At 32.7% G+C, this 12,611-nt stretch overlaps 1 protein-coding gene across 4 annotated transcripts in view; it reads left to right on the plus strand.

Annotated features, from left to right (window-relative positions):
• The window catches only part of LOC106478115, a 44,759-nt gene that overhangs the window by 16,547 nt on the left and 15,601 nt on the right, over nucleotides 1-12,611 (plus strand). For 2 of the 4 annotated variants that reach the window (XM_022381651.1, XM_022381654.1), the window contains exon 2: nucleotides 4,836-5,001. The exons of 1 other annotated variant lie outside the window; for it this stretch is intronic. In XM_022381651.1, coding sequence (XP_022237359.1) covers nucleotides 4,836-5,001 — 166 coding nt within the window. Of the gene's footprint in view, nucleotides 1-4,835; nucleotides 5,002-6,618; nucleotides 6,745-12,611 lie in introns of those variants that run through there. One more of the 4 variants, XM_022381655.1, reaches the window with a different exon arrangement.

A 12,611-nucleotide genomic window follows, 5' to 3' on the forward strand; every position in this document is an offset into this window, starting at 1 on the left:
CATAATTAAAAGCTCACAACAGAACTTAAAGTAATAAGTACAGACTGTCAGAGAACGTAAAAGGAATAATTAGATGCTGTCACATAATTTAAAATAATAATTAAAAGTCGACAACAGAAGGTAAAGTGATAAGTACAGACTGTCAGGGAACATAAAAGGAATAATTATATGTTGCCATATAAATTAAAATGATAAATAAAAGTTAACAAGCGATAGTCAAAAGTTGTCTCAAAATGTAAAACTAATAAGCCGAGGTTGTCAAACCTCAAGAGCGGTGATTAGAGACTTTTGAACAAAGGTTACAAGTAATAAATAGTCTTTCAACATAACTTACAAGTATGGTGCTACCCGTTTATGTCGACGTTATTGGGCCATGTAAAGTTTGTCGACATTACCGTTTAAAGATAGCAGCGAGTTACACTGAACCAAGTACATATATTATTCTACCTGTCTTCCCGGCTTCCCCATACTAATTGCCATCGGAAGCGCCTTTTTTACGTATATTGTTGGCATAGATATAAGAAAACAATGGATTTCAGGGTGTTGGGACCGGAATTCTTTTTTTGAAACCTACAATTAACACTTTTAAGCTCTGATGACAACCTCGACCTGTTACATTTAAGTCGACCCCGTGTAAGTCGACATCCACTCTTGTCGACTTCATTATAAATTCCTCTCTTTGATTATCTTTATTACAGAAAATCGTACCTCGTTTTTTCGTAGTCTACTTAGATGAATAACGGTTGATGTCGACAGAAAATTCTGGTTCGAACACCTCGACATTCATTGTTTTCTTATGTCTATGTAGACAAAGAATTCCGGTCCCAACACCTTGAAATTCATTGTTTTCTTATGTCTATGTAGACAAAAAATTCCGGTCCCAACACCTCGACATTCATTGTTTTCTTATGTCAATGTAGACGACTCGTTTTAACCTTATATAACTGGTATAGTAGTATTTAAAGCATAACTTAGCCTTACTTGACTGCTAAGGTAGTATTCAAGGTACTTAGCCTTACTTTACTGCTTTGATAATATTGAAAGCTCACTTTACGTAAATGCCGTGATAGTATTTAAGAGACCTAGAATTGCTTTACTAATGTGATGCTAGTTAAATTACAACTTATTCTTACTTAACTGATATGATGTTATTTAACACACTAAGCCTTACTCGACTGGTATAATAATAACATTTAACACACTAAGCCTTACTCGACTGGTATAATAATAATATTTAAGACACTTAGCGTTACTTGACTGGTGTGATAGTATTTAAAATATTAAACACTACTTTTTTTTATTGATGTAATAATATTTAAGATATAATTTAGTATTTCTTAAATGATATGATACTATGTAAGATGCAAATTAGCCTTTCGTAATTGGTTTGTTTGTTTTAAATTTCGTGCAAAGCTACACGAGGGCTATCTGCGCTAGCCATCCCTAATTTAGCAATGTAAGACTAGAGGGAAGGCAGCTAGTCATCACCACCCACCGCCAACTCTTAGGCTACTCTTTTACCAACGAATAGTGGGATTGACCGTCACATTATAACGCCCCCACGGCTGAAAGAGCGAGCATGTTTGGTGTGACGGGGATTCGAACTCGCGAGTCGAGCACCCTAATCACATGGCCATGCCGGGCTAAGTAATTGGTATGATAGTATTTAAGGCACAGTTGAACCTTGCTTAATTGGTATAATAGAAGAAAGATACAACTTAGCCGTAGATAACTGGTGTTAGAGTATTTAAGACTCAATTCAGCTTTATTTAACTGATTTTTTTTTCTAATTTAGGTAATGAAAAGACCTTGTATGTGAATATTACAAATTTGTTTGCGAAAATTGGGCAATAACGGCAAAACAGTTTGTATTGAATATCTTAAACAACAGTATAACTTCCTTGTATATGCTATTAAATCCGCTTACCTGTGTACGTTGTTCACACGTTTTCTATTCGAGTTTCACTTTCGAACACGTAACTTCTTTCACAACTTTCGTCATGGTTACGTGTGTCAAACTGATTATCAAACGTGAAATTAAAGCCACAATTATATTTAAAGGCATGTGAAAATTATTACTAAATATATATATATTTAGATTCTTTGAAATAATTATCATACTTACTTATAATTCAATTGTTTTTAATTGCTATTTAGACATTTTGTCACCTGGTGGCTAAACTTGGCCGTCATGGGTTTTAATTTAGTTTCAATGTTTGCTGTTTAGCATAAAGCTACACAATGGATTATTTGTAATCTGCTCACCAAGGGTATCGAAAATACACTTTTTGGCTTTATAAGCTCTCAGATTTAACGCTGAAGCACTTGTTTTAAAGTAAATTTAATTAAAATGTTTTTTTCTCCTCGAAATATGAGAAATCACATTACACATCACATACGTATGGTTACTTTCAATTAGAGCTCGGTTGTTACTTTAAAAGAGTTTATTCGAAAGATCTATTACTAACTGGAATACTTTTTGATGAAAATAATCAGCATAAAAAATCAGTAAAATGATATGTTTTTATTTTATTTTTAGAGACACCTTCAAGCTGTGATTATAAACCAAACTATGTAAAAACAAATAACCTTCAACAAAGTTGTTCTGTTGTTGTTCTATGTTAATTTAATACTTAGATGTTTGATCTTTTTGAAATATATATAAAAACTAAATTCATTTTGTTTTAATTTCCAATACGTCGTTTACTTAAGGTTTATAGTTTTGTGTTATAAATTCAACTGGACTTTCTTTTAACTACCCTTTTTCATAACAACAAATAAAGTACTCGTAAACGATGCTAGCTTTATTTCACAGTCAACTTGATTATAGATATTCTGATACATCAAAATGCGATTGTTTAACAACAAATAGACGTTAAATTAGAAGACACACATAATTAAGACATTATAAAATGGAAATATCAGGCTAGTACGCAAATTAATCGTTTTGTTTATGCATTTGTTTTTGTAAGAGAATATTGATCAACATCAAACTTAATTGTTTGTTTGTATCATTTGGAAATTTCAACATCTTTTCACAATGTGAAAAGTTCTGAAACTTTCATCAACAGTAAATTCTTAGTTGATATTGTTTCGAAAATTTTCAATTTACTTCTAAAGTGTTTATCTGATGGAATTCATGTTTGTTTAATGGACTGGGCGTGGCTAAGTGGTTATCGTAGACTGTGAATCCATGGATTCATAGTTTACAGCCATGTCCTATTATTCAATTGGACAAGAGAAGCCCAGTAATTAACGTTGGATGCTGTTAGTAAGCTACCTTTCCTCTAGTCTATCAGTTCAAAATTAGGGAAACCATTGTGTGGCTTTGTGCGAAACTTCTATAACAAACAAACAGACAAAATGCTCGTTTAAAGGAGTAAACCCAGTAATCGACTCTAGATTCCCAGTGAAAAATCATAAATACTACTGTTATTCCTTTTGATTTCTTAGTCACTCCTTTAAGATAATTCCATTTCAGCGAGTAAAATAATCTAGCTATAAGTAAAAATTATAATAAGAAATAAAGATTCACCTCGTGGTTAAAGTGTAAAATGTTATTATTTTTTATATCTCATACAAATCTTTAAGAGAAAGAATTACTTTTTCGGAAGAAAGTTATTTTCTGAAAAGATTTTCAAAGCCTAAAGTAGTAGCATTCAACTAACTTACTAGAAAATAAAACATCGGTGGCGCTGTAATCAGCTGAAATTACTGAAATTGTTTTTACGTAGTGATGTTTGTTATTAATAATCTTCTTGTATATAAACTCAAAACATACGTTGGGATAGGGTCTTTTCTTAGGGCAATGTGAAGTAAAATTTTGTTTCTACGTAAATAATGATGTATTTTTCCTACCAAAGGTAGAATGATGGCTAAATCTATAGAACCGATTCCCTGTGTTTGTATTTGTAGATAAAATATAAAAAACGTAATTTCATTTTCGATCAAACCATTGTCTTTTATGGTATAAGTTTATAAAGTCTAACTTATGTAGTTGTGGATGTTATTTAATATGGGTAGACGACAAAAGCATATTTACTTCAATGAGGAGTTATTTATCAATCGGCTAAGTTCTATTAAAAGTGTCCGCAAATATTCAATCTGGTTTATAAAGCCACATAATGTCACACTCTTACCCGCGTAACTTCACATTTGTATAATTTCTATACATATCCATGCATGAAAAACTTTATTTTCTATTCCAGTCATTCAAACATGAACACCTGTTATCGACATATGAAAATTTTCTGTAGTTTTATTGCAAGAACAATAAAAGAGACTGCCAGGGGCATATAGGCAAAAAGACACGTGCCTAAACAAAATTTTGAAAAAAAATACAATAAATAAACGAAGAATAATTAATTAATAGCTGTATGTATACCTTAAGTAACTTATGGTAATATTTATCGTGGGAGTGTTCCTACAAATAATGTGTTTGAAATATACACCCCTGAATGCTATTTCTATATCATCTCGGACATCTGTGTGGGGGATGTTCATACCTTCGATGTTCTCCCCTGACACTCGCACACTTGTTACAAGCAGGTGGAGAAATAACACAAGTCTGATTCTACTTTTTTATCTTGTTGTTTTGGGGGTTGATGTACAGTTCTGTGTTTATCTTAGCTAAAGTTTATTTTTAATGTTGCCCAGCTTTCAGTCGCTGCACTGTTGCTAACCGGCTACATGACATAATATTGTGTTAAAGTCCTATGTTACTGGTATTAGATTCGGTTACTGCAGCTATTAATTCTTATAACCTGGTGGTCAGACATTCAATTAAGAAAATTACTGTTAGGCAATCTTTTAATTCAGTTTCGTCGTTCTCATAGATTTCAGTAGCTGATAGGAGACGCCTGTATTTAAAATCAACAAAGGAAGATTCCCTGAAGTATAGTTTTTACGGATCTATGAATTACCAGCTTCACGAGGCCAATCAAGAAGCCACCGGATTGGTCGATTTTATCTTCAGAGCTTTGGGAATTATTGGTTCATCGGGTGAGTTTGCCGTATAGATATTCATTCGCTTTCAAAACGTCAATAATTTTATGACTTTTATGAATTTTTAATCCTAAGATCTAAGAAAAATTACATATAACTAAAAACAAGCACGTATTTCATACAAATATGAAAAAAATTAATATTTCGTTATTCTTCCATGCATAATCATTATCATCAAAACAGTAGTTAGTTATATACAAAGTTTGAGTACGTTATATTAGAACGATTTTTGAGTCTCGCTACATCATTACAGTCAATGTCGCCACGGTCAGTCACGCTCTGTCTGAATATCGTATGTCATTACAAGGGGCCTGCAGCGTAGTTTTATTACAAAAGGTTCCGACTTAAGGCAGTTATATCCGAAGCACACTCTCTTCTTACATAATCCATCTAGTTTCAACAATCCAATTGCACAGAAATCAATAGGCATCCGGCAACTTGGCTGGTATGTCTTCATATGGCATGAATACCTGTTACATTCTCCAGTTGCCTGAGGTATGCAAACCCGTTCCATTCACCAACTGCTTGAGGTATGCAACGGTTGAACAGGAGATATGACTCGATGCCTTATCTTAGTGAATCCCTCCAATCGGAGTTCCTTCTTGATTGTGTTGAGTACTGTTGCCTGTGATACGAGGACAGCATTTGCCACTGATCTTTGTGTTATTGGATTCTCACCTGTTACCGAACCTTGCTTCCCGCAGCTGGTGTACGACTTATTGCAGGTTTCTTTCTGTATGATACTGATTCCCCAAGTTGATCTATATTCCTTTCTTTTTCAATCTCATTAATTACAAGAATATTCCCGTCTTAAAAATTTTAAATCAACGATCTGAATATACCGTTATAGTCTGAGTGTATGAATATTTTGCGTTGGAAAGTATTGTTACATACTCTTCCCAAAAGTGGTCAACTTTCAGTGGTATCGCACTATTTAAGATAAACCAAACAATGGTAAAATGTAGTTTTGATACATTCCGTTAAACCATAACTTTATGTTGGCTATAGTTGTCAAGTGACTTGCTGATTTGAATATTCAACATGGTTTTAATATAACGTACTCAACCATTTGTACATGTTGTCACATATGGTTATGTCTTCAGAAATATAACTAATAGACAACATAAGCAGAGCATTTTTAATGATCAAGTTTTACATATAAATCACCAAACAATATCAATTTTCAAATATAACGGCTTCGATCAATAGTTATTCACCATATCTAAATACTAAGCTTATGGTTTTCATTTACTTTTTTTGGTCAGCGTAAGCCCTCAGCCTATAACAGTTTTGTAATCATGAAACAGTAATCAACATTATTCAAATCATAGTAAAACTCTGATATCTAAAACCACTCATAACGCAGCAAATCAGGACACTCTTACGTGTATTGTTTAAAAATCACTGAAATTAGTCATGCTACAGTAGGCAACAATATTCATAATGGTGCAAATACCCTGATATTTAAAACATAATATAACAATTTTCACCAGATAATGACCTGATAGTACTGGTCGAAACGTTGTAATAATTAAAATCATAACTTGTTTGCTGTAAACGTTGCTTTGGTTATATTTTTGAATTAATAACATAGTAATTATATATATTGTTTAGAAACCATTGCAATGGAAGTCATGTTACAGGAGGCAACAATATGCACAATAATGCAGAAACTGTAGGAAACCGATCTCAACCAGCAAGTTAGAACAGTATTCAATTATTGTTTAGAAATTACTGCAATGGAATGGTAATAAAAGAACTGCGTGAATGAGAAAATTATAAAATATAGAATAAAACAAAAAAAAAGGTTTTATTGTAACTAATGGCTTATATAAATAGTGGTCTGACTACCTCTATGTTTATTGTGTCACGGCCAGCCTGATGAGCAGAAATTGTTTTACAAGACCCAAAAACAAGCATCAACATAAAACAAGAACGCCTACACGAACTGTTACAATTAGCCATATTTATTTGCTTTTAATACAAAGATTCGTGTTTCTTTCGTTACATGAACTTGTCATTGGAAATCCGTTTTCAAGTACATTAGCCACTCTTTACAACCCAAAGAACAACATTTCATAGACATCTCTTCATATACGTTTTCCTTTTGACTTAGTTATGTAGGTGACTTATTTGCGGATTGATTTGTCAGGATAAAGGAACAAAATTCCTTTAACACATAAACATCATACGTAAAGACATACAATTTACAGTTGAAAATGAAAATAACTACAAACATTTTTTGAATGTTAACATCACCCGAGACTTTACCACTAAAATTCCCAGAAAAAAGACACAGCAGAAACTACATAAACTGGTTTTTCTATTCAAGTAATCCACCAGAAGCTAGGCACTCTAAAAATCCTCCTGCGTTTAGCATACATTGTATGCACCACTGAAAACATATTTGAAGAAGTTAACTCAAAGTTTCACTGACGTAAATCAAATCCTATCACAGTAGTTATATAAACTATTGATGAATTAGAAACAAAAAAACAGAGAGGACATGGTTAAAAAACAAACAAACCCCAAAAATACTCCACAAAATGAAGGAACCTAATCACTGGCACTATCCTGTATACACAAAATATTAACATACTTCTAACATAAATTTGGAAAAGACTAGCACGTAAATATAACCTAAATTTTACAACAAAATTAATTTTCATCCCTAGAATGAAAATTAAACACATGTTAACAAAATAATATAACGAGCCCACCCTGTCAGGAAACATTTACAAAATGTAGTGTAGCAATTGCTCAGCCTTTTACATGGGTGAAACAAGTCGTAATCTGAACATTAGGTTAAAAGAACACTTAAAAAAAACCCTTTCCAAGTCCATGAACATATGAACAAAAACAACCAATTTTCCGAACAGAATGTCACCATACTAAAACAACCTAACATTAACAGAAGAAAAATCAGAGAAGCTTTAAAAATTAAACAGTCAATCTCACAATAAGCAAATGCCCAGACACGACTATATGTTTTTGATCGTTGTTCCCCAGACATTCCTAATCTTACCCAAATCTTTCGCACAACATCCTTCAATATATTTAAACTCATTTAGATTTTTTCGTTTTTTTCATCTATGAAATAAATAGATAAATAAATAGCCTGTCAATCCACGCGTATTGATAAATAAACGCACACATAAATAACCATTATCGATTGTCAAATCGAAAAAATTGTTCTATCACTGTTAGTGTTGATTTCAATACAAAAACCTTCTTTACCGTTAAAACCTGTGTAACTGGCAGTAATCGCACCAACGATCGCCATAACTTGTTTAAATGAAAAATATTACTCACTGTAAAATCTGTAACTTGTAAAACAAGAGCAATCAGAGAGATTTCATACCCTCTCCCTGCCGCTCCTTTTCAGATCCAGAATGATCAATGATCCGAATCATATTTTGTAGTGTGATTAAGAGTCTCACCTTAATGTGCTCATGGAATTTGGTACAAATCCGATCACACATTACAGAGTTATTAACCTAAATCCTCGAAAATGCCTTATCTTCCCAGATCCGGACCAAATTTGGGGAAGACTGTCCTATATTGACTTCCCATCTTGTTTAAAATTTTCATACAAATAGATCTATTAGTTTTCTAGATAAGCGCGCGGAAACACAGACACACATGGACCTGATCGGAATAACCTCGCACCCCCTCAGGGGGCGAGAGTTACAATACTTATCGCCAGTAATTAAACTAAATGAAACTAACAACATTGTACACTCCTCTTCCCAAAGGAACTAGATTAAGAATGTAGTGTTTAAAAATGTAACAGGCTTAATACTAATGTCTTATGACAAGTATAATGTAATCGAATTGTAGAAGGTGTGAACACCATAACAACTGTTGTTGTATCAAATGGCTTGCATAAATAATGTTCCGACCACAACTGTGTTTGTTGTATCACAACCTACCTGAATATCTCTGGATTGAGAGAAACATGTAATCAGCAATGGATATTGCAAATATAGTGTGGTTGGAACACTGTTATTATACACTCTTTTGATTCTTGAAAATCCATAAGGGACTAAATTAAAAATGTAGTGTTTAAAAATGTAATAGGCCTGTTACTAATGTCTTATAACAAGTATAATTCTAATACTTATAATATAACAAAAATTATAACATTCCTAACTGACTACAACATCTTAACTTAAACTGAGTAACAATGAACAAGTTATGCTATTATTACAAACTTGTTTGTATAATGAAAGTGATATAATAATTGAACAGCTTTTCCGCATATAATATCCAAAAATAAATTATATGCAATACCATCATATTATTTACACACTTAAATTGATTTAGGTTACTGTATGGTAAGTTAAAAGAGAACTCAAACACTCCCTGAAAAGGTGATTATTTACTCACGACTGAATTTATTTCTATATTTTTTCACAACTATTATGAACAGGTAATTGATTTTCAAGTGCCAGACAAAAAAAGAAATATTCACGATAAAGAAGTAAGAAAGAAACGTTTTGATATTCATAGCTTGCACCCATCATTCATTTTTTTATACTCTATTATTAGATCAATCAAGTCAGTCAAACTTTTTTATGGCTGTTACCTTAATAATAACGGTTTTGCGTAAGCCTAGCTAGTTGTGAATAAAACCTTGTTTGCGTGTTTTAAACTTAAGACGGTGTCTCAAAAACGACTAATAAAACTGATTACAAATAACGTAGCTAGTAATATACGTATAGTCCAGGGTTTTTTTTCTAGTGTGCAGTTGATTACAAGTTGTGCACCTGTAAAAATATTTGTGCAGTTAAAAATTCACCTATATAAGAAACTTCAAGTGGAAAAATATTTCAAAAAACATATTTCATACTAGCTGGAGTACCCGTCCCCTGGACGGAAGTTATATAAATTCATGAAAGGTTATCTTAAGACATGAAAAGTTGCAAAATGCAAGACTTAAAATTTTGTATGTATCTCCCTACGGACCCAATGAATCTCCATACCGAATTTGGTGAAGATCTATCCAAACCCTGCGAAGTAATTACATGGACACACAACAAAAAGTACTATTATATTTAAATAGATTATAAAATTCCATTCCGAACTTGATAAATAAATGTATTTACTAGAATATTCTTCATTTTTGGATCATTCGTCACTAGTCCTGTATATATGAGGTGCAACAAGGCATCGTGTATTAAAAAATGATGAAGTTAAAATATAACTGTGCAGGTGAAAAAACTCCTTAGGAAAACTCTGGTACACCTGGATTATTTATTCGATAGATGTATAAATGTCCTAGCCTGTGATAAAAGAAGTGGACTCGATCTCATAATGATCTTTGTTTGACCTCGACTAAAATATTTCACACTATTTCTACAGTGTCGTTATGGTCTGTTTCATAAGTCATAATTTGATTTCGCTATCTATGCATACAGAAGTAAACAAATCGTTTGAATACATAGTTATATATATATTATCGTTTCACGGAGCATGTTACAGTTTGACTTTGTGAAGTTTTCTTTGTGGATTATTCACATGATTATCAATACTCTAGTTGAACCTACAGTTTGATTTATATAACCATGAAATCAGATTTTCATGTTTAAATTAATGTTTGCATAAAATACCCAAACTCTAAATATCTTATCCAATCATATTATACTAACTAAAGGCAATACAGTACATCCAAACAAAAATAAAGTTATATAATCAGTACGGTGTTACCCTCGTTCCAGGAGAGGGACGAGGGTATTCCAATCTGATCCGTGTGTGTGTGCCTGTCTGTCTGTGTTTCCGCGCGCGTATCTCGAAAACTAATAGATCTATGTACACGAACATTTTATTCAAGATGGGAAGTCAGTATGGGACGGTCCTCTCCAAATTTGTTCTGGACCCAAATCCCAACCTGGATTCTGGATCACTTCGAAGAATTTTTTTATAATGGCGAGATAGGGCATTTTCGCGGTTTTGGATTAATAACTCTGTAAAGCGTGATCGAATTTGTATCAAATTTCATGGGTGCATTTAAGTTAAGACTCCTCATCAAGCTACAAAATATGATCCGGATTGTTGATTATTTCGGATCAGAGAAGAATTTTCTGAATTTTCGAAGGTGAAATTTGACGTTATCTAATAAAAACGGATGCAATCTCGAAAAGGAGTGGCGGGGGAAGGTATTCAATCTCTCTGATTGCTCTTGTTTTAACTTATATTCAGATTGTCATTGTCGATATAGCCTTGTAAGGTGCTGTTTTCACTCTCATGTTTTAGTACATCTAATTTTATCCCTAAGTTACTAAACTTTCTATGATGTATACAAATTACTTTGTGCAAAATAAGTCAATAAATAATATGAGGACTGTAAAAATGGAGAAAACTATTAACATTTTTCAAAACAGTTTATTAACATACTAGTCATAATAACTAAACATAATAAACATACAACACTTATTGTTTTACGTTTTGTCAAAAAGTAGCGTTTGATCTAACATCACATTTTATGTGTTTACAAAACACTATGCTTTGGTATGGCACATTCCGATATACTCTGAACTATAAACACAAAACACTAGACCTTTACTACATTGTTGAGCCATCTGCTTAAAATAACTTCTGTCTTAAGACATAAGAAACTTTCATTGCATTTTTAAAGCATATAAAACTTTGTCATTTCTAATAGAGTCTTTTGATCTAAAAATAATTAATCTGTGTTAAAAATCATATACACATAGAAACACATTTGATTTGACTTCACGTGACGCTTTTGTTTGTTTCTTTGTTATTAAGCACAAGGTTACAAAATGAGCTATCTATGCTGTGCCCTATGCGAGTATAGAACCTGGTGTTTAGAGTTAATAAGCCCTTAGACTTATCGCTGAGCCACCTGGGGCTCACGTCAAGTATCTGGTCAGTCGAGTGGTCAAACTACGGAGAGGTGTTGCTCACAGTTTATTCTAAAAGCATTTGCCAATCAGATTAAGAAGCGTAGAGAAGTTGCATCGAATGTAATGAAGTTTAAGTATTTGCCATAGACATTGTGTATTTACAAATATGGCATATTATTCATCGTCTGCGAGTTTACACTGAAAGTTTGATTTTGTACACACGTTACATGTTCGTTTAGTTTCGGTTTCTTTTAAACATGGTAAAAACCTATGCTCGCATATTAATGTGTTCAAAATTGCAAAATTTTGGACAAATGTTACTAATAGAAACAATATTATTTGTTCTACATAAGGCAAAATCTGCTTTTTTCATATTAATTCATACATACGGCAGCGTAAATCTTTAAATCTATAACCTAAATATTAGGCTTCACTCATATAATTTGTTCGTTCACTAAACAAATACTTAAAAACAACAACTGAAATCCTTATACCTCAAGTAAGATTGCTAATATAATTATTTTTCATGTTAAATATTTTTCATATTGTGCGTTAAATGCAAAATTTATGATAAACTTATTTTAATATATAAATAAGAGTATATAATATTAACTTAATTTATAAATGAAAAGGCCCGGCATGGCCAGGTGGTTAAGGCACTCAACTCACAATCTGTGGGTCGCGGGTTCAAACCCCCGTCACACCAAACATGCTCGCCCTTTCAGCCGTGGGGGCGTT

Source organism: Limulus polyphemus, unplaced genomic scaffold (genome assembly GCF_000517525.1).
Source record: "Limulus polyphemus unplaced genomic scaffold, Limulus_polyphemus-2.1.2 Scaffold181, whole genome shotgun sequence".
NCBI classification, from domain to species: domain Eukaryota; kingdom Metazoa; phylum Arthropoda; class Merostomata; order Xiphosura; family Limulidae; genus Limulus; species Limulus polyphemus.